The 19,708-nt window shown below is 39.2% G+C and overlaps 1 protein-coding gene across 2 annotated transcripts in view; it reads right to left on the reverse strand.

Annotated features, from left to right (window-relative positions):
• Positions 1-289: 289 nt before the first annotated feature.
• dnah6 (dynein, axonemal, heavy chain 6) overlaps positions 290-19,708 on the reverse strand; it is an 88,375-nt gene continuing 68,956 nt past the window's right edge. For both annotated transcript variants that reach the window (XM_037765283.1, XM_037765284.1), the window contains exons 69-82: positions 19,331-19,521; positions 19,032-19,192; positions 17,621-17,709; positions 14,826-14,972; positions 13,473-13,611; positions 7,857-7,976; positions 7,540-7,661; positions 7,075-7,204; positions 6,798-6,925; positions 5,670-5,855; positions 3,862-3,934; positions 3,483-3,634; positions 1,741-1,963; positions 290-576 (exon numbers count right to left, since the gene is read on the reverse strand). In XM_037765283.1, coding sequence (XP_037621211.1) covers positions 473-576; positions 1,741-1,963; positions 3,483-3,634; positions 3,862-3,934; positions 5,670-5,855; positions 6,798-6,925; positions 7,075-7,204; positions 7,540-7,661; positions 7,857-7,976; positions 13,473-13,611; positions 14,826-14,972; positions 17,621-17,709; positions 19,032-19,192; positions 19,331-19,521 — 1,965 coding nt within the window. In that variant the 3' untranslated portion in view covers positions 290-472. The remainder of the gene's footprint in view (positions 577-1,740; positions 1,964-3,482; positions 3,635-3,861; positions 3,935-5,669; positions 5,856-6,797; positions 6,926-7,074; positions 7,205-7,539; positions 7,662-7,856; positions 7,977-13,472; positions 13,612-14,825; positions 14,973-17,620; positions 17,710-19,031; positions 19,193-19,330; positions 19,522-19,708) is intronic.

Genomic DNA, 19,708 nt, shown 5'->3' on the forward strand with positions numbered 1-19,708 from the left:
AACATCTCTGTTCATTCGTCTACTGTATCTATTCCGCCGTCCATCCCTCCATCTTTTCTCTCCCTGAGGCTACATGTGTACTGTAAGTTCCAGTAAGCACATTCATCCAGTGACTTACCGCTCAGCGTGAGTGGAGCTCTTCGGTATGGGAGTCTAGTATATGGTGTCTCATCTGCAAAGATCTGGATGTACTGCAACGCTTTCATCAATTGTCAGCAGGATAACACATGGTTCCTGCATATAACTGATATGAATCTCCACGGTTACACGAAGGAAGCAGATAGATCAGTCAAGGCTAGCTCAGAAGTGTTTATTACACTGTATTTGAAGTAAGTGCACTTTCAGCATGAATCCTATCTGTAAAAATCTTTATAAATAATTCCACAAAAGCTTCAAAGTTAATCCAAGGTTGTGCATAGAGGTAAATGTTTCAGTCACATTTAATATTCCTTTTTGTCCTTGGATAAAAAACTTAATCATCCAACTGGCACAGCAGAGCCGAGGCTTTTGATATCCAATAGTCGCTGGGTCGATTGGAGGGAAGCATTACTGTCACAACAAAATTAGTTGAGTGACCTGGATGGAGACAGAAATAAAGGGTGAGGGGAAAAGTCAAATCAAATTAGCTATCCATTACGTTGCTTCAATGTTGAAAGAAATTCTTCTGGATACCAAGAGATGGTAAAATGCCCTTGAGCAAAACAATAAACCCCTGCCTGCTCATTCAATATAAACATGTCAGCTAAATGCCTTCAAATGTAAGTGCAATTAGAGTTGTCCCGATACGTATCGGAAATGCGTCTGATACTGCCCAAAATGTGGTATTGGATATTGGCGAGTACGCCAGTCTATGTACCGATACGATACCGTAATTTATTAACCGAGAAAAAAATCAGCTTGTTTAAAGCGGGGGTAGGCAGAATGTTTTTGGCATCATTGGGCAAAATTTCCATAATAACCTTTCAGCATATTATAATTGTGTTCTGAGCGAAAACTAGACTTTTGCACCTCCTCATGGCTCTGTTTTCAGGCTTTACAAAATAGCCTGCGAAGGGAGACTTTGACCAATCACAAGTCATTTCAGAGAGAGAGCATTCCTATTGGCTGTTCTGTCGAACTATGCAGTGCTGATCAAATATAAGTTAATATTCTGTTACTCTACTGACTATTTTTCGCGTTAAATGTTTTCAGAAACATCTTGTAGTGTACTGTTTAGCTGTAAAATGAGAAAGATTGCTCTGGCTGGTGGGCGGTGCTTGGTAATTCCTCAAATGATCTCAACATGGCGTCCGGGTCACAAACTTTCTCATTTTCCAGCTACACAGTACACTAAAAAATGTTTCGTATGATGTATGATGATGTATGATGATGTATGATTGACAGCTGCTCAGACGAGGCTCCAGCTCGGCTCTGATTGGTTGTTTTCCTCCAGGCTGTGAAATCCTGCAGATGCCATTAGGAGCACCGGAGGACACAGAGGCACATGATGTTTTTCAGATTACCTGTCTCATGCACTACTGTCAAGATATAGCGACCGTTTTGTAAAAATAACTTTTTTTAAATCATATTTGCTTTAATCTCGTCTACTGCTGCTTTAACCGGAAATCAATTATTTTTATATAATAATAAAAATTATTAGAATTTTTAGTATCGGGAAGGAAAAAAGTGGTATCGGAACGTCTCTAGGTGCAATCTTAACCAGTATGTAAATGTGGGCCCCTGTGTGGAGCCAGTATGTACCTGTTGTGGACAAAGTCCCAGCTCTGGCTGAGGTCTTGTACAGAGGAGCATGGTACAGGTCAGGCTCAGGCACGTAGTTCTGCTGCGGCTCAAAATGCACCACCGGCAGCATGGCGTTCATCACTCGAGGTAACGCATCCTCAATCACCATGTTGTCATTGTCCCAGCGACTGGAATCCATGAATATGCCATGCACGAGCACGCCATTTTCCGGCTCTGGTAACTGTTGTGAGATCAGATAGCAGTGGTGAGGTAAAAAGATACATATTCACAGTAATCCATCCTTTGTAATGCATCGTCGCCTCTTGAGTTTTCACAGCAATGTATGTCGCAATGAAGCATAGTATGCTTTCACATTCACCATTGCTCTGACCGTCACTGCTCATTTTAGAAGCTGAACAAAAACACAACATTTTCTATTTTACCGAAGCTTTAAGGATTTCATTTTCATTAGCAGAGAGTTGCAGATGAGTTGGCAGGATGGTTTAGTGATTTGTGGGGTTAGTGAAGACTGGGTTTGCTGTCCAGTGCAAAAGTTGATGGTTAGACAAGAAGATTGATACTACTCTCAGATCTGTGCAGAAAAAATATAGCTGGAACCAGCAGCCGGTGAGCTTGGCTTAGCACAAAGACTGCAAACATGGGGAAACAGCTAGCCTGGCTCTATCCACAACAAAAACAGAAAATGTGGGTGTAATGTAACAGGAACTGTAAAGTCTGCAGAGAATTCGAGGTGAGAAAACTCAAGGAAATGTGCAAATATTAGCTGAGTTGTGTGTCTGCAGTGAAACCTCAATGAATAAAAAAAAATACTTACTATTGCCAGAAGACACTATTCTAGTGTTTGCTTGCTGCTGTCAACCAGTTCGTCAAGTATTTAATACTCTTATCAACATGGAAGAGGGCAAATATGCTTGCTTTATGCAAATGTATTTATATATTTATGATTTGAAATCAATTAACAAGACAAAACAATGACAAGTATTGTCCAGTAACCCTCACAGGTACTGCATTTAGCATAAACAAATATGCTCAAATCATAACATGGCAAATTCAAGCCCAAAAGGCAACAACAGCTGTCAGTACAAACTGTATGTGATTATCATAAAGTGGGAGACTCGTGGGTACCCATAGAACCCATTTTCATACACATATCTTGAGATTAGAGGTTAAGGGACCCCTTTGACAATGGCCATGCCTGTTTTTCCTCGCCAAAATTTAGTGTAACTTCATAGCGTTATTTAACCTCCTTCCTAACAATCTAGTGTGACATGGTTGTTATTTTCCTTAGGTTTTCTAGTTTAATATGACACCAGTATCTTCACTCTAGCTTTAAAACTGAACCCGCTAAATCACAAGTTGCAATAATGCTTTAAAGAAATGAATGTTGTTAAAATAAATTTGCGTTAAAGCGTTGTTATCTCGTTAACTTTGACAGCTCTAGTTTGAAATCATCTTTTTTTCAATTATTATTAGGTTTTTTTGGGGGCACATGGTGCTTAAATTAGAGAGCCGCCTCATAAAAGAGATGACAGGAAACGAGGAGAGAGCAACGCGGGGAATGGCAAGCAACCGAGGTCCCCAGCTGGACGCGAACCAGGAATGCTGCGGTTACCGGTCGGTGCCTTAAACCCCAGGATACCCTATGTTTGAAAAAAACTCATGGGGACAACTGGAACCGACTAGATTTACCAGAATCCTTAAACATCACTTACCAACAACGACCCCACCCTTTCCAGTACCTCATCATCCATGTCCAGTTTAGTGTTGTGAGGCAGAGTGCGTACAGCCTCACAGACCGCTACCTGGTCTCGGTACACCGGCACCATGTTGAAGCGGAAGTTGAGCTCATCGATGGGCAAATTGTAGTGCCTGGCGTGATTCTGAAGCACTCCTACAGACCAGCAGGCAGAGGGGAGCATTACAGATACATTTGATCCTGTTCTTTTGCAAAATCTAACATAATGTAAATAGTGGCAACTCAGGATATTGTTGAGCAGTTAAAAGCCAATCACATTATTTTTATGTAAAAGAATAGTGGGAGCGATCACTATATTTCAGCAGCTTACTGCAGTGGTTCATTAAAAGCATGGAGGATATTTTGGTGCTGCAGTGTTTTACCAGTAAGGAAGCCTTGAGGGAAGAAGAATCCTGAGATCCAGAAAGATTTGGGCGGACCATCTGTGATCCAAGTCTAGCAAGAGAGAGAGAGAGAAAACGTAATTAAAATGCATGTATCTTTAAATAACATTTTCGTTCAGTGTTTAACAAGCCATGGTGCATTACAGGAATCCTGTTACGTATGGGGTCTGACAGTGACTCAATTTGGACTGGCAGTGAGGTGGATTCTCCACTGAGGTAGTGAACGTGTGCAGTCTGACTCAGCGGCTACTCATCACCTCATAAACTAATGCAACTGTCCCCCGTTTGTCCCCCTTTCTGTGTGTGAGAGTGAATTTCAGTGATTGTGCAACACACATGTTCAGACCAGTCTCACGGAAGAACGGCTTAAGTCAGGGGAGATGAACCAAACGCTGAAAGAGGGGTACAGAGAGACAGAGAGAGAGAGAAAGAGGGAAAGATGGTCTGTGCCTCAGGGAGGAACGCAGACTGTTCATGTGTTATTAGTGTTTTCAACTTGATGAGAAAACACACACACACGGTCAAACACACACAAAAATACACTTGTACTTCAGTGATTGTGCAACACACATGCACGCACACACGCGCGCGCACAAAGAAACCAGTATGCATGGTGAAATTTCTCTGTCATGTCAGTGTGTGTGAGTCAGTGATACAGAAACTTGAGCCAGAAGAAGGAAGTGAATCCTATTATCAGATTTCTTCCCACGTTTTCACTAATCTCTGACTAGAGGTTATATTGATAACATTTTTATGGAGATGAATAATTTCTAAAAAAAAAATAATACATCCACAAAGGTTTAGAAAGGTGCCGAATAAAAGTATGACTTTTTCGTGCATCATTAATGAGCGCAGTCAGGAGGACTCAAACGAACCGCAAAGCTGCATTCTCAATTATTCAACCTGTGTTTTTCATCAGAATTCATCAATTTTATCTGAAATAAGTTTGACCAAAGTGATAGAAATGTTCAATATAATCTTAAATAAGATTAAATAAAAAATATTGCTGACAAAATTAAGAGAGGAAACATTTTTACTAAAATCGAATGATTTTTCGGTGACTAAAACACTATAAAGGATAAAAATGACTAAAATGTGACTAAAACTAATGAACATTTTCATATTTAGACTAAGACTAAATCTAAAATATCTGTCAAAATTAACACTGGTATCACGTGACGTCTCTGTGTCGCCAGCGACCAAGTTGCCAGTTAGTGTGGAAAAGACGGATAAATGTCTGAGATTGATGGTAAGCTCCCCGCTTCACTCTCGTACCAATCCTGAAAAATAAGTAGGCGTAGGCCGTATACCCTGCACTTTCCCACTGCTTAGATTACAGATAAATGTTTCCTAAAACTAGCTAGCCATATCCTCAGATTATATTACATTAATCTTGAAACGCCACCGCACACAGTAACCTAAATCTATAGCTAATGCAGGCCTATAGCTACATGTTGCAAAATGACTTCATTACTCTACCACGAAAGTTTCATCACTTGACATGACTCAACTCCACTCAACCATAACATTTGCAGGTTGTGCAACGAACTGGTAACCACTTGTTGTAAAGTGAATACAGTAGAATGAACTAAGGAGAGTGTGACATCTAGTGGCTCAATGTTATCAATGTTATCAATAGCACCTTTAATTTATATGCTTTTCCATTGTCTTTATTAAGACAAGTTATTTTAAACAACTTATCAATACAACTCAACGTTAGCAAGAGAAAATAACTCCAATATGTGTGTGTTTGTGTGTCAGTATTTTTTCCCATTTCTCTTCCAAACCTGGATAAAGGAGGTCCTGAGGGTCAGGTCTCTGACCCAGGAGGCCAGGGGTTTGAGAGAAGGGTAGGCGGAGTTTGCCCAGTGGGTGGGAACCTGGTTGTTCAGGAAGCTTGTGTATATTCTGTCCATCTCTTCCGACATCACCACAAGACCTGCTATGGCCTTTTGCAGAGTGATAAGAGACATCTGGGAAACATAAAAAAAAAAATCATACATCATAATGAGGTGGTGGAAAGGACAATAAAGAGCTCTAAAAAAAGTTGTTAATTTCTGATATATCTAATGTTACATATATATGTATATATATATATATATATATATATATATATATATATACACATTCTTGCTCAACATAATTCATCAACTTTTTTCATTTGTTTTCCTCAGGTCATTTCTCTACAGAAGCCCTGAGAGGCAAGTGAGAAAAAATAATTCTAGTGATCCATTTTCTGATCTAAATTGTTTTCTCTCCTGTGTTTATGACTAAAAAACATGTGGAAAAAAAGGTTTTGCCATGATAATCTTTCTCACTTATTTTCTTTTTGTTTTCATCTGTGAAACAGGTGAAAAAAAAGGTTTGCTACTTTTTTTGTTACTTTTTTTGTAAACAGGACTAAAAGCAATCATGTTTCCTTTCAGGTGAGTTTTATTTTCATAACTTGCTAACACACAATAAAAGTTGTGTTCAGAGGGCACGGATAAATTAAAAGTCAAAAGAAAACATGATGAATTAAATGAGTATTAAAATAACAAACCCTTAAAAAAGGATCCTGAAAAAATCAGCAGCCAAAACATTTTTTTCCCACCTGTTTCACAGGTGAACATTTTTTTAAGGAACTTAGAAAGATTAGCCTGGAAAAAGCTTTTTTCCCCCTGTGCTTAGGTCATAAACACAGGAGAGAAAACAAATTAGATGGAAAATGGATCACCATAATTTGTTTTTGTCACTTCCATATTTTTGCTTCTAGGTCTAAGTATAATTCCTCTAGCAGTGTTTGCTCATATCAACAGCTGACAGGAAATAAACTTTGACCGAAGCGGATTCCGAGCGACAAAACTCAAATGAAATATACGTATATGTAAAATGTTCCAAAGTGTGCGTTTGTGGGAGCTAGCTATGTGTGTCACCCTGAGCACTTTCAGCAGGTTGTTGAATCGGTCTGCCTCTTGGCCCAACATGGTTGTCAGGGAGTTAAGGCGGCCATGTTCATCCCGGACAAACATAGATTCCACCGCGTCATCCATGTCCAGACGCTCTGCACAGACAGGTAGACAATTAGGGAGACAAACCGATAACACAGACAAGGACAGGTAAGCAGACAGACAGACAACATACACATGAAAAATACTGACACAAATGAATGTGGGTGTTTGCATGTGTATCTGTGTGTGTGTGTGCATGTACCAGGTAGCTTGGCTAAGACGGATTCAGCGAGCTCGCAGACTATGTCATCGTTACTTTTAGCTCCATGGCCGGCGGATGAGCGAGGATTTACATCCAGTATGGTGCTGATAAGAGTCATGGTTTCTTGGCGCTGTGGAGGCAAACATATAATAAACACACACACACACACACACACACACACACAAGGAAACATTATTGATATTTCACAGTTGCACTCTCATGCTCTCTGAATAAAAATGCTTTTATAACTGGCCATAAACTGTATGAGCAGCTCCAGATAAAATCATGAATAAGCCCATAAATAATAGCATTTACTAGGTAAAATGAGCTACTTAACACATTAGCCCAGCAAAACAAACTAAATCAAAACAAATAATATGTCAGTTCGTTTACAACATCAGCTCATATGAGAAAAATGCAGATCTGTATATTTTTCTTCTGTAAGATACTGCTATTGTTCCTCACCTGGAAGGCCAGGTTGGCATTTTCATGCATGCCAAAGACTTCAGGATCATTTATGATTGGAAGACTCTCAATGTATCTCTTATATTGCTCTAGTTCATCTGTCTCTGGGGCATAGTAGATACCTTAAACACACAAGGGATAAAACCATTAATCCAAAGAAAATATACAGTATATAAGCATGCACCAAGACAAATCGACTTTTGCAAGCACACACACCTGCTATACTGAATTCTATTATATTAAGTGATCCTGTTATTTTGTCCATGCCCTCTATATATACAAGGAGAGAGAGGAGAGAGCCTGAGACTGAAAAATACCTGAGGAGGAATAGGCATAGCCAGGCTCCAGGGTTTGAGGTGAGAAGAAGCCTTTAAGGATTGTCCTGAGGCAGCGTTGGTCCCAGGCGTCCGTCACTCTGCCTCCATATGTGATCTCACCTGGGGAGACACACACACAAAGACCACATAATGTTATTAGTCTGCATCAGTGTTTCTATAAAAGGAGGTGCTGATTTAATGACCATCCCTGCTTTAGTCTTAGTTACTTAGTGTATAGTTGGTGTTCGAGGGGTGACGAGCCATTCCGTCTATTTAGAAAAACGTTTTTCCCACTTTCAAATTACACACAATTTCCCCAAAAGCCCAGATGTCTCAATTTTCCACTAGTACTTAAACGCAGCATACATTTGTGGATCTGTTTGAGCTGGAGACCGTAAAAATAGTCTCAAAACTCCACACACAAATGTAACCTGATCTGTGCATATCAGGCGATCCGTGTGCACACAGGAAGCTTTTAGAAAGTGAAAATAATCAGATCTGTGAAGATGAAGTTAAAAATCGGTAAGTAAAATATTAATATTCATTCAGGTTGTGATGTGTGCATTTGTAAAACTGTTTTAAATGAGTTCAAATTGATTGGTATTTGTGTGTAGGTTAGAACACGCATTTGTGAGTACTCAAAATGACGCACAAATCGTTGTACAGATTTGTAAGTCACGCACAGTAATACAAATTGGTGACCATTTTGAGACTAATTTCACTCCATCGTCAACCTGTATAAAAACAAGCAGTAGCAAACAGGTAAAAAATGTCAGACACAGCACCAAAAAAAACACAAATATAGTAAGGCCAAACGGCAAGCAGTCAAAGTTCGTTCCAAAATAAGAGTGAATCTGGGGTTGGCTTTCACCCGCTGGCGAGCACCCTAACCCTCATTGAGCCGGGGAAGATGGGCCAACTTTGAATGCTGTGCTTACAAACCTCAACCGACAAATCCTACGCATTGTACCTTAAATAACTAGATTTACCGCCTTGCGTTTGAATGCCTCTGCTAACCAGGGTAGTTAAAGTTTACATCCATGTCTGTCCAAAATGTCATCACTACATCATTTTATCCTGTTATGTTTGTGTAAAATTTTCATAATTAGCATAAGAATTCTTGAGTTATGGCCAAAAATGTGTTTTGTGAGGTCACAGTGACCTTGACCTTTGACCACCAAAATGATTCCTGATTCCAAATTTGAAGAAATTCCCTCCAGGTGTTCCTGAGATATCACATTCACGAGAATGGGACGGACATGAGGTCACAGTGACCTTGACCGTTGACCACCAAAATCTAACCAGCTCACCGTTGAGTCCAAGTGGATGTTTGGGCCAAATTTTCTGAAATTCCCTACAGGTGTTCTAGAGATATGGGTTCACAAGAATGGACCAGACGGACGTACAAACAGACGGACATTTGGAAAACTTAATGCCTCTGGCCACGGCTGTCGCCGGCGCGAAGGCATCAAAACTTCAAAACATGCATATTGCAGCTTTAAACTCCCCAGTACCTTAAAGTTCTATAAACAAGCATGGTGACCTACTCAATGGTTTACCAAACAGAGACAGATATTGAATAAATTGTGTAAATAAGACAGCGATGTATTCCATCCTTTGCTGAGAGACCAAACACAATCTGAATTCTGACTGATTAAGGTAACGGTTATGACATTTGAATGGGTTGATTACAGTTATTGTAAGAGGCTTTAATCTGCTTCTAATGCGGAAAAAACTGATACAAGATAGAAACCTGGGAGTCTGTTCGGATCAATCTAAAAAGACTCCTCTCTTGCATTTCTTTTCGCTATTTTCTTTAGAAACGCACAAAAGTTAAAATATTCTCAACCTTTCAGCGCCAGGGGCACAGTCGGTCAATGTCAAACTTGAACCAGGCAGCTAATCAAATCAAGCAAGTGGTACAACTTTACCACTTCCCTCCTGTTTTGATGCCGGTAGATGTGGTAGCTAGACTATGAGAAAGCTACGGAGTATGTGATAGGGAAAGGGGAATCCATATCTCATGTTGTGATAGTTTCATGTAGGATACTGTATTTCAAAAAGAGAAAGACCACATTTTTTACGTTAATCACATTTGATCACCCGGTTGCAAGCACACAGCCCAGCTCCACAGACACAATGCTGTTTTGCCTCTCAGCTTTGCCAAGGCGTTTTTGAAGCGGCTGCGCCTGTAGCGACGCATCTCGGTGTGATCAGCCCCTTACTGTCAAATATGGGCGAGAAAGGTGGGGGAGAGAAATACAAAGAGCACTACAGACTACAATGAATGGCTAAGAGTTTAAACACGCTAATACAATAAAAATCATTTCACTCACACAGCGATGTAAAAAAGATAATAGACGAATCATTGACGAGTGTGAGCAGTGTCTCCGGCTCTTCATGTAATAATGCGCAGCACAGAGAGGCAAACACGTGTGTGGGGCTAGTAGGACATGATAGACAAGAGGAAAGAAATTGTGCATAGCTGAAGGGTAAATATTACCAAAGAGTAAGATGAAATTATACTTAACACTAACAATTCAACACTTAAAATCCAAGTTTTTTGTAAAGACACAGTTATGTAAGACAGTAAGGACGGAAGTGAGTAATCAGACAAATCTCTGCTGAAGCCTTTAGTAAGCTGCAGGCGTGGTGAAGCTGGCAGAGAGAGGAACTGTTCTTTCTAAAAGAGGAAAGGCAATATCATGCTTGGTTTGAGCACAAATTCTTTCACTCAAAGGGTGTGTAGCTCTGGCACACAAGAACTGTTAGAATTAAGGATTAAACTAATAACACGGTGGTGTGATAACAACAACGGGAGACATCAATTTGATGGCGGAGTGGCGCGCTCCGCTGAGACTGAACGCAGCACATAATCATTTGAAGGTGTAATTGAAAACCAGATTAGGAAAACAAATGAACTTTAGAGATATGATGAGTTATTGTTAATGAAAGGGATCCTTCCGTCTTCTTTATAATGACTCTGAAGACGTCTGTTATGAAAGTCCAAGACAAAGAATATTAAATCAACATAATTCAATTCAATTGAAATTGAATTTGTGTCCATATGTGTGCCCAGAATATATGACAATAATACAACTACATTAAAACAAAGCTTTCAGTTTCACGTGTGAAATGTGTATGATCAAGGAAAATCAAAATATAAAAATGAAAACTCCTTTGACAAATAGGTTTAAACTCTAAAGCCTGCCACAGTATGGTGTAGGGCTGCTTGATTATGGCAAAATTCAAAATCACGATTAGTTTGGTCAATATTGAGATCACTGACTTTGGAAACATCATGCATTTAGAAAGAAACTTTTGAGGCTATAGGCTACTTAATAAATACAATGTACCCTAGTTTAACCAGGAGGACACTTAATCTCAAAAAGTACGGAAAAAACTGAAATATTGGCTATTAGAATTCATCATGAATGAATCAAAACAAGGTTTAAAGTTGAGGCTAATAATTGTCACTGCTACACAAATGTAGAAACAGCAGAGCACCTGTTTAATGCTTGTGATATAATTCAAAACTCATGGAAATCCTTGCATGAAAGGCAGAGCTCCAAATATTAATTATATTTCCAAACTATCCAGTTAGGAGTAATCTTGAAGAACCAGAATATTGCATTTCCAGTTAATAGAAAAAATCCCCCGTCAGAAAGTCATGTGGAGGCACAGTTTGACTCTCACAGACACTCAAGAAAATCTGTTCTGAGGCAAATTACATCACTGGTACATGCAACGTGATGTAAAAAAAACGTTCCCCAGACTAAAATGTTATTTTATTGTTAATATGTTATTTTATTTTTTTCTCCACAATCATCTGGCAACTCCTAGAAATTATCTCGGGACCCCAGGTTGAGAACCACTGCCTATTGCTTAGTTTATAGTGTTATAATGTTACAAAATAAAACAGTTATTAGATATGCACTTATGGTTTTCTTACTTTATGTGCTCATCATTACATTATGAACTTTTATTACATTTAAATAGTTACATTATGTGTAATTATTACATTATGAGTTGCTACAGTATTTATATATTATAACAAAACTATTATGTGAAAGGTGGCACTTTCATTTTCAAATTGGCAAACAACGTGCTATAAGTAATTTTTTTTAATAATGGAAAAGGACATTTGAATTACCATTTATTTAAAAAATGTCAGGATTTCTGCAAGATTTCTTAAAGATATATATAAAAGATATAAAGATATTTTTTACAGAAATGTGACATAGATTTCACAAAGAATGGATTGCTGCCGCTGATAGCACCATGAATTGCGCATCAGTTGCAACTGCTAAAACCGCGCTACGGACTTTTGAGGCATTTCTAAAAACATCAGGCAGGGAACTTAAACGTGACAGAGAGAAACTGTATTTTGGATTTAATATGCCATGATCATTGGACATTTTGGGCGTACACCTCTCATAAATGTGCTTCAGTTACCAAAAAATCTCTGAAGATGCTGATAATTTCACTGTAACTGCGTGTGGCTATTAGCGCTGATCTTTGTGAATTGGACTGTTTTTGCAATGAGGCTCATTTACATAAAAAGTGGCCAATTTTGTGCCAAATATTACTTATTTTAAATATGTGCAAATAGCAAAGGAGCACCGATTCGCTATTTGATTGGCGGCGCAGTTAGAAGTGCATTTCATCATTTGTGGGTGCTTTGAGAATTACACCGTTGCTTTTTGTCTGATTTGTTCAAGTTTAGTGGCCGCATTTAGTGGCCGTTTTGTGAATTCACACCTCAGTTGCCAGTTTCGTAGGTTCAGTTATCTGAAACTAATACAGTTTAATACAACAGTTCTGCAATAAATTCTGCTTTCATCAAAGTTCTAATGTTCAGTTTTTGTTAAAACTGTTTTAGAGCGATGTGTTGATTAAACTTTTAGGTCATTTTGGATGATGCAGTTTGCGATGCTGTTGATTGTATTGTGTTATACTGTGAGGTGTTTCTAATACAGTATTTAGTCTACCCTCATTAATGTAAATGGTGTGGACCCTGTACCGTTATGAATGCTTTGATTGTCAAACTATTTCATATTACAGTTCTTAACAGCCATAACATTTGGATTTCTTTATCTGCTGTTTGACATAGAAAAAGAGCTTTGCTGTGCATAGAAGTGTTCTTTTCATTTTACTTCTACAAGCACAAATCCAAGAGGAAGAGAGCAGCAAATATTCAATGAATAAGAGTTGAACAAACACAAGATCGCAGCTGCAAAACGGAGTGAAATCGTGTTACAGAACTGGCCTGCTTTGTGAAATCGGCAAACACTTTGCCTCCCCCATTTCACACAATGCTGAAAATGTGTGTGTTGCTGGCCAAACAACAGTGTGCGGTCTGTGCCACACACTGGCAACACAACAGAACTGCCTTAGCGACAAAAAGAGACTGTTTCCATCCACACATCCTGTCTTGTTTATAGCCAAACAATCTCAGGTTTCATGTAACCCTTTTCCACATTGTACTTTACAATGTTGTATTTTCAGAGCCAACCCCCTAATACAACAACTTGTGCTGTACATGTATGTTTGTAGACATTTAGACAGACCTGCATGCAAACACACACACTTCTCCCTGTGTGAGGGCTTCCCTACCAGTGATGTAGATGAGAGCGTCCCAAGGGATGGTGCCCTCTTTGCAGTAGAGGTTGAGGTTGAGCAGAGCGCACTCCCTGTCACTGTCGTTAAACTCATAGCGGATGTTCCAGCCCAGAGGACCAAACTTCTTCCGCTCCTAAGACACATGCAAGACAACACACAAATAAGGACATACGAAGAAGCACAGGCACACACCTGAAGTCCCGCCCCTTCCTGTGGACCACCATGGGACCTTATTTTGGAAAAAAATATGAAGGGTAGTCAACGGAGAGATATTTTTTTTTTATTCCGTTTGAATTGCATCATGATTGTACATTTAAAACATAAATTTGTAAGTCAAGAAAATCGCAGTTTGTTGTAAAACTGTTGAAGTATCAGAGTGTGAAAACCCCCAAAAGTCATGTAAGGAACTTTTGGGTGTGTAGTCTTTTCGCTGAAGCTACAATGCCTGTGTGTTTCGTGCTGGGATGTACTCAGTCACTCGTTATTTCGCTTCCCGGCTGATAAAAATACCAGGAGTCGCTGGATAAAAAAAACATCAGGTAAGATCGTAAAATTATATTTTAAATTTACAAACATCATATCTATGATTCATTGCCTAATCAAACAGGAACAGAAAAATATTTGTCTCTCGCCGTTGACTACCGTACATATTTTTTCCGAAATTAGGTCCCATGGGGTCCACCACAAAGGGCAGGACTTCGCCTCTCTGTGGCAACGTCGGTGATCTCCAATGTGTTTGCGAAACGCCTCCTTCTGTATTTTTCGGTACGTAATTTGCCTCAATAGGCTAAGATGACAAAATTGAATTTTTGCCGCAGATAACGGACAGACTATATGTGTGCCACAGGAAATTAGCGTACATTCTAACTTTATGTGGAATTAGCAAATTAATAGACTAACTGATGAATGTAATACAGCTCTATTTATACATTGTTTTCTAAGCGAAAGGTTGCACTATCCACTATGCATGCACTCTATGTTAAACAGCTGGCATGTTACCAATGTTAGGTAAATATGGCGTCGAACTTTTTTCACTTAAAAAAAATTATAAATGTGACTCGTCAAACGTTAGTCTTGATGACGAAAAACAGACAGTAACTCATAGATATAAAAACACTGTTTTATATCCATGTAGCAAGTAACTTCCCACATTTGCGGTGGTGTTTCTATCTATCCGTAAAGAGATGCATTGCATGCAGAGGGGGCAGGAGGCATGCAGAGGGGGCGTAATCCGTATTCTATACAGATTTACGGACACAAAACAAAACCCTATGGAAACGAGGCGTAAAACATGTACAGGCATACAAAGCAGCAAGGATGTGTAAGGTCTGTGAGACAGTGTGTAACCTGGATGATTGCATGGAAAAAGCAGATTCCGAAGATGATCTTCCTCCACTGGCGTCCCAGAATGTGGTCTTCAAAGAAATTGCTGGGGATCTCTGTGAAGGCCCGTCGCATGTTGGCTCTCAGGCCTTTAGGAGGCTCATTAGTCACCTGGCAACAACAACACAGAGGCACACAGGGCTCGATGGTTGCTATTGAGAAGACCACAGTGAGTTCTGCTCTGACTGCCAAAAATTCTGGGGCTTTGCTGGGGTCAATCTAATCCTCAGTAAGCCTCGTTATGATACCTGTAGCTCTCATGCAGTTCTCCCTCATGGAAACTTGTGTATAAATCCCTCTCATCAGGGGCCTCATTTATAGCTGTTGCTTTCGCACAAAAAAGAGCCTGAAATATGCATACGCTTCTTTCTAAGCATAAACAGTGATTTATAAGAAAAAGAAAAAACAACCTTGACAGGGAAATGTGTGCACTAGGGCTGTCAATTGATTGAAATATTTAATCGCAATTAGTTGCAAATTAATCACACATTTTTATCTGTTCAAAATGTACCTTAAAAGGGAGATTTGTCAAGTATTTCAAATGCTTGCTTTATGCAAATTTATGTATATATCTATTATTGGAAATGAGCTTGCTGACTTGACTATGACTTGCCCCAAACAGCATGTGATTATCATAAAGTGGGCATGTCTGTAAAGGGGAGACTTGTGGGTACCCATAGAACCCATTTTCATTCACATATCTTGAGGTCAGAGGTCAAGGGACAGAGGTCAAGGGACCCCTTTGAAAATGGCCATGCCAGTTTTTCCTTGCCAAAATGTAGCTTAAGTTCGGAGCGTTATTTGCTAGTATGACATGGGTGGTACCAATGTAGTTTCATATGATGCCAGCATCTTCACTTAAGCTTTAAAACTGAGCCCGCTACAACCTAAAAATCAAGCAAGTTGCATTAATGCATTCAAGAAACTTGTCCCGTTAAAACGGATAAGCCTTAACGCATTATTATCACGTTAACTCGACAGCCCTAATTAAAATATTCTTGCATATTATGTACTAAAACGTTCAAAGCTCTATGTCATTAAATCTTTCACAAATGTTTCTCTAAGCTGCTTAAAGGAATACTTCCCCCACAAAATAATCCTTTGTATATCAATCACTCCCCCTGTATTACCATGTATCTCGCATGCCTCCAAAGTGAGCGGATAGCAAAAAAATGGAGAAACGTCTTGTGAATTGAAGTAAATGGAGACCGCGTAAACAGTCTCAGGCTTGCACAGGCTCGCTACTGGTTCATGCGAGTCCAAAGTGTTTTAAATAGTAAGGTTTTAGTGAAGATACATGTGTTTGGGAAGTACTGACAATACGACTGGATAAATGAGGGTTGGATCATACTGCACGATTTGTGTGAGAGTTTGTTAACAGGCATTTTGATAGTTTTGCTGTTGTTAAACACGGCCTCCGCTTACTTCAATTCATCAAGACTTTTCTCTGTTTTTTGATTATTCGTTCCCCGTGGAGGTATGAGAGAAAAACAAAGTTTTCTTCAAGAATTCATGGTAACACGGGGTGAGTAATTGATATAAAAATGATTATTTTGTGAGGGAAGTATTCCTTTAAGCTGCTTAATTGGAGAAACATTTGTGAAAGATTTAATGACATAGAGCTTTGAACATTTTAGCACTTCATTTGCTAGAATAGTTTAATGTTAGTACAGCAATTATGTGGCATTGCATTAACTCAAGATGGTCTTGGACCAAAAACTTAGCAGTGTTGAAATTAGGACTGACGTGAATATGCCTCCGATTATTCTTGTTCGTTGCTGTTATTTCAAGTTCTTGTGGCGCTGTGGCTTGTCCTAGATGATGTACAGCTACATGATTTTTGCCAAAATCCACTATTAAAAATTTAAGTGAGCTTATAGACTTTTGAGCAGTTTCAAAGTTGTTCAACTGCTTGAATCCTAATGCACAGTGCTGAATAGGCTCAGTAACAGCTGAATAAGCAAGTTATGAGAAGAGCGTCTCACCAATGAATTTAAGGGATCTGCGAATCGATTATATTTTGGGTTCATTCAGTTTTACTTACAAAGCCTGTGGAATTAAAAGCATGCAATCCTCAAAAAAAATCCTTTCCTTTTAGGCTCATTTTACCACCACACAGCCTGGCATTACTGACACGGTTTATACTGATGTTGTGACATTTCCTTTTTCGGAGACAGTATCAGTTTCTGCCTTTTGTTCAACAAATTACAAAGCATGCAAAATGTCACATAACCTTCCAATAAAAGGAATGCAAATCACAGCCATTTAGCCCTTTTACTGTACTTATCACAGCCTTGCCCTTATCCCAGCGGACACAACTACAATGCCATTATCTAATGCCTTAGAATACTACCATAAGGTTCCTCTTCATAATTAATCAGGTTTCTTCAACCTACTATATCTAGAATACACAGCAGTATAGAAATGAATAATCATTAATAGTCTTTTATACAGATGCAATATATGCAGTGTCAACTGTGAGTTTCCCACAAAAGTCTAAGAAGTTACACTCAGTATGTGTATTCAGAAAATTGACTTTCATATTTATTCTCATGTGTTACTGTAGAATGCTTAATGGAGAGATTGTTCATTTGTTCAAAGCTGAACTATTTTATATTGGAAGTGAATTCTGACAACTTTCTTAATCCTGGGAACATTAGTCCTGCAGAACAATCTTTGACATACAATCTTCAAATGAAATGAAGTGAACTAAAGTGAGATTATAGAGTGGCACAGTGTCTGTGTGTGTGTGTGTTTACCTTGACAGAGTTCTGTAGCACTGTAACAGGAAATACTTTGGTAGGCATGGAACTCAGAAACAAACGGAAGTCCTCGTGGATTGATGTCTCTGCACGGGAACAGAAAGGGACGTTATTCACAGCCATAGATAAAAGAAAAAAAAACCTAAATGAATGTGCCTCTGAGTACACAGAAAAAAAAGAAACTTGCATTGAAGTATCTTTTCACTGATACAAACCAAAGGAAACATCCACAAAAACAACAGCCATTTAGTCCGCGGAAGCTCGGCTATGTTGTGTTGCTCATGTTTTCCGTACTGGTGTGTGTTTTTTTCTTTAATCCATGTTGCCGTGAGCAGTGCTCTCAGCCACCATGCATTAGACAGAAGCAACAGTGCAAAATGTAATCACAAATGGGTCACACCTGAAACAGGTGTCATGCTGCTCTCCTTGTGTGATCATGCATGTAGTTAAGAGCTGTCAAAGTTAACGCGAAAATAATGCCTTCGTTAACGCAAATTTGTTTTAATGCCACTAATTTCTTTGAAACATTAACGCAACATGCGATTTTTAATTAATTAAAAATCTGACAGCCGCAATTTGATCTTTCAGAGGTTGTAGCGGGCTCAGTTTTAAAGCTACAGTGAAGATGCTGGCATCATATGAATCTAGAAAACCATTGGTACCAACCTACCTAAATAATGCTCCAAACTTAAGCTAAAATTTGGCGAGGAAAAACTGGCATGGCCATTTTCAAAGGGGTCCCTTGACCTCTGACCTTAAGATATGTGAATGAAAATTATTTTTATGAGTACCCACGAGTCTCCCCTTTACAGACATGCCCACTTTATGATAGTCACATGCAGTTTTGGGAAAGTTATAGTCAAGTCAGCACACTGACAGCTTTTGTTGCCTGTTGGGCTTCAGTTGCCATGTTATGATTTGAGCATATTTTTTATGCTAAATGCAGTACCTGTGAGGGCTTTTGGATAATATTTGTCACTGTTTTGTGTTAATTGATTTACAATAATAAATATATACACACATTTGCATAAAGCAAGCATATTTGCCTAACTACCATGTTGAAAAGAGTATTAAATACATGACTAATCTCCCTTTAAGGTACATTTTGAACAGATAAAAAATGTGCGATTAATTGTGATTAACTATGGACAATCATGCGATTAATCACAATTAAATATTTTAATCGATTGACAACCCTAAAATATATACATGCATTTGCATAAAGCAAGCATATTTGCCCACTCCCATGTTGATAAGAGTATTACATACTTGGCAAATCTCCCTTTAAGGTACATTTTAAACAGATCAAAAATGTGCGATTAATTTGCAATTAATCCTGATTAAATATTTGAATTGATTGACAGCCCTAGTGTGGAAATGTTTCAACGTTGTCTCAATGTGGTAATACCAGGCTCGGTGAAGGTCTTGATGAGCTCCTCCATGGCTAACATCCAGGAGACAGCAAGATGACAGTTCTGCAGAAACACCCATTTGCCGCTCTTCATTGCTTCATGGATCATCTTCTCTGCTATTGGCCCTTGGCCTTGACCCAATGAGATGGACTCAACCCTGAAAGACAGAGAGATGTGGAAATACCCCTGTGATCATGTGTAAAAACCTTCCAGGGTGCTGGCCGTTGCCTGTATATATTCACCTCTCACCCCCAAACCTTATAACATCTGTCTAATCTTTTTTTTTTTTTTTTACCTGTCAATGCAACCTCTTTCTTTTGCAAAGCGCTGGAAGGCACCCATGGGGTCGGACCCTGTGCTGAGAATGAAGATCAGTGGTGTGGAAGGGGACATGTCACTGTAGAGGTTTGCCAGATCTACTGGAGGGTTCTCCACAAACTGCTTCCCTAGGCTGACAATCACAAACTCTGTTGCTGCAAACACCACCTGGACAAGAGTGGGGGAGGAAGTCAATCAAAGAACAACGGGACAAAGAGGAGCAGTAAAACAGGAGTAATGTTGTATTCACACCAAGAGCGAAGTAAATTTTCGCCTCGCTTTATTCGTGCGAGTTGGACTGCTGGTGTCATTTGTGTTCATTCGTGCCAGACACACTGAAGAGGAGAAGGGGCTT

The sequence above is a fragment of the Sebastes umbrosus genome, chromosome 3, assembly GCF_015220745.1.
Source record: "Sebastes umbrosus isolate fSebUmb1 chromosome 3, fSebUmb1.pri, whole genome shotgun sequence".
Classification (NCBI taxonomy): domain Eukaryota; kingdom Metazoa; phylum Chordata; class Actinopteri; order Perciformes; family Sebastidae; genus Sebastes; species Sebastes umbrosus.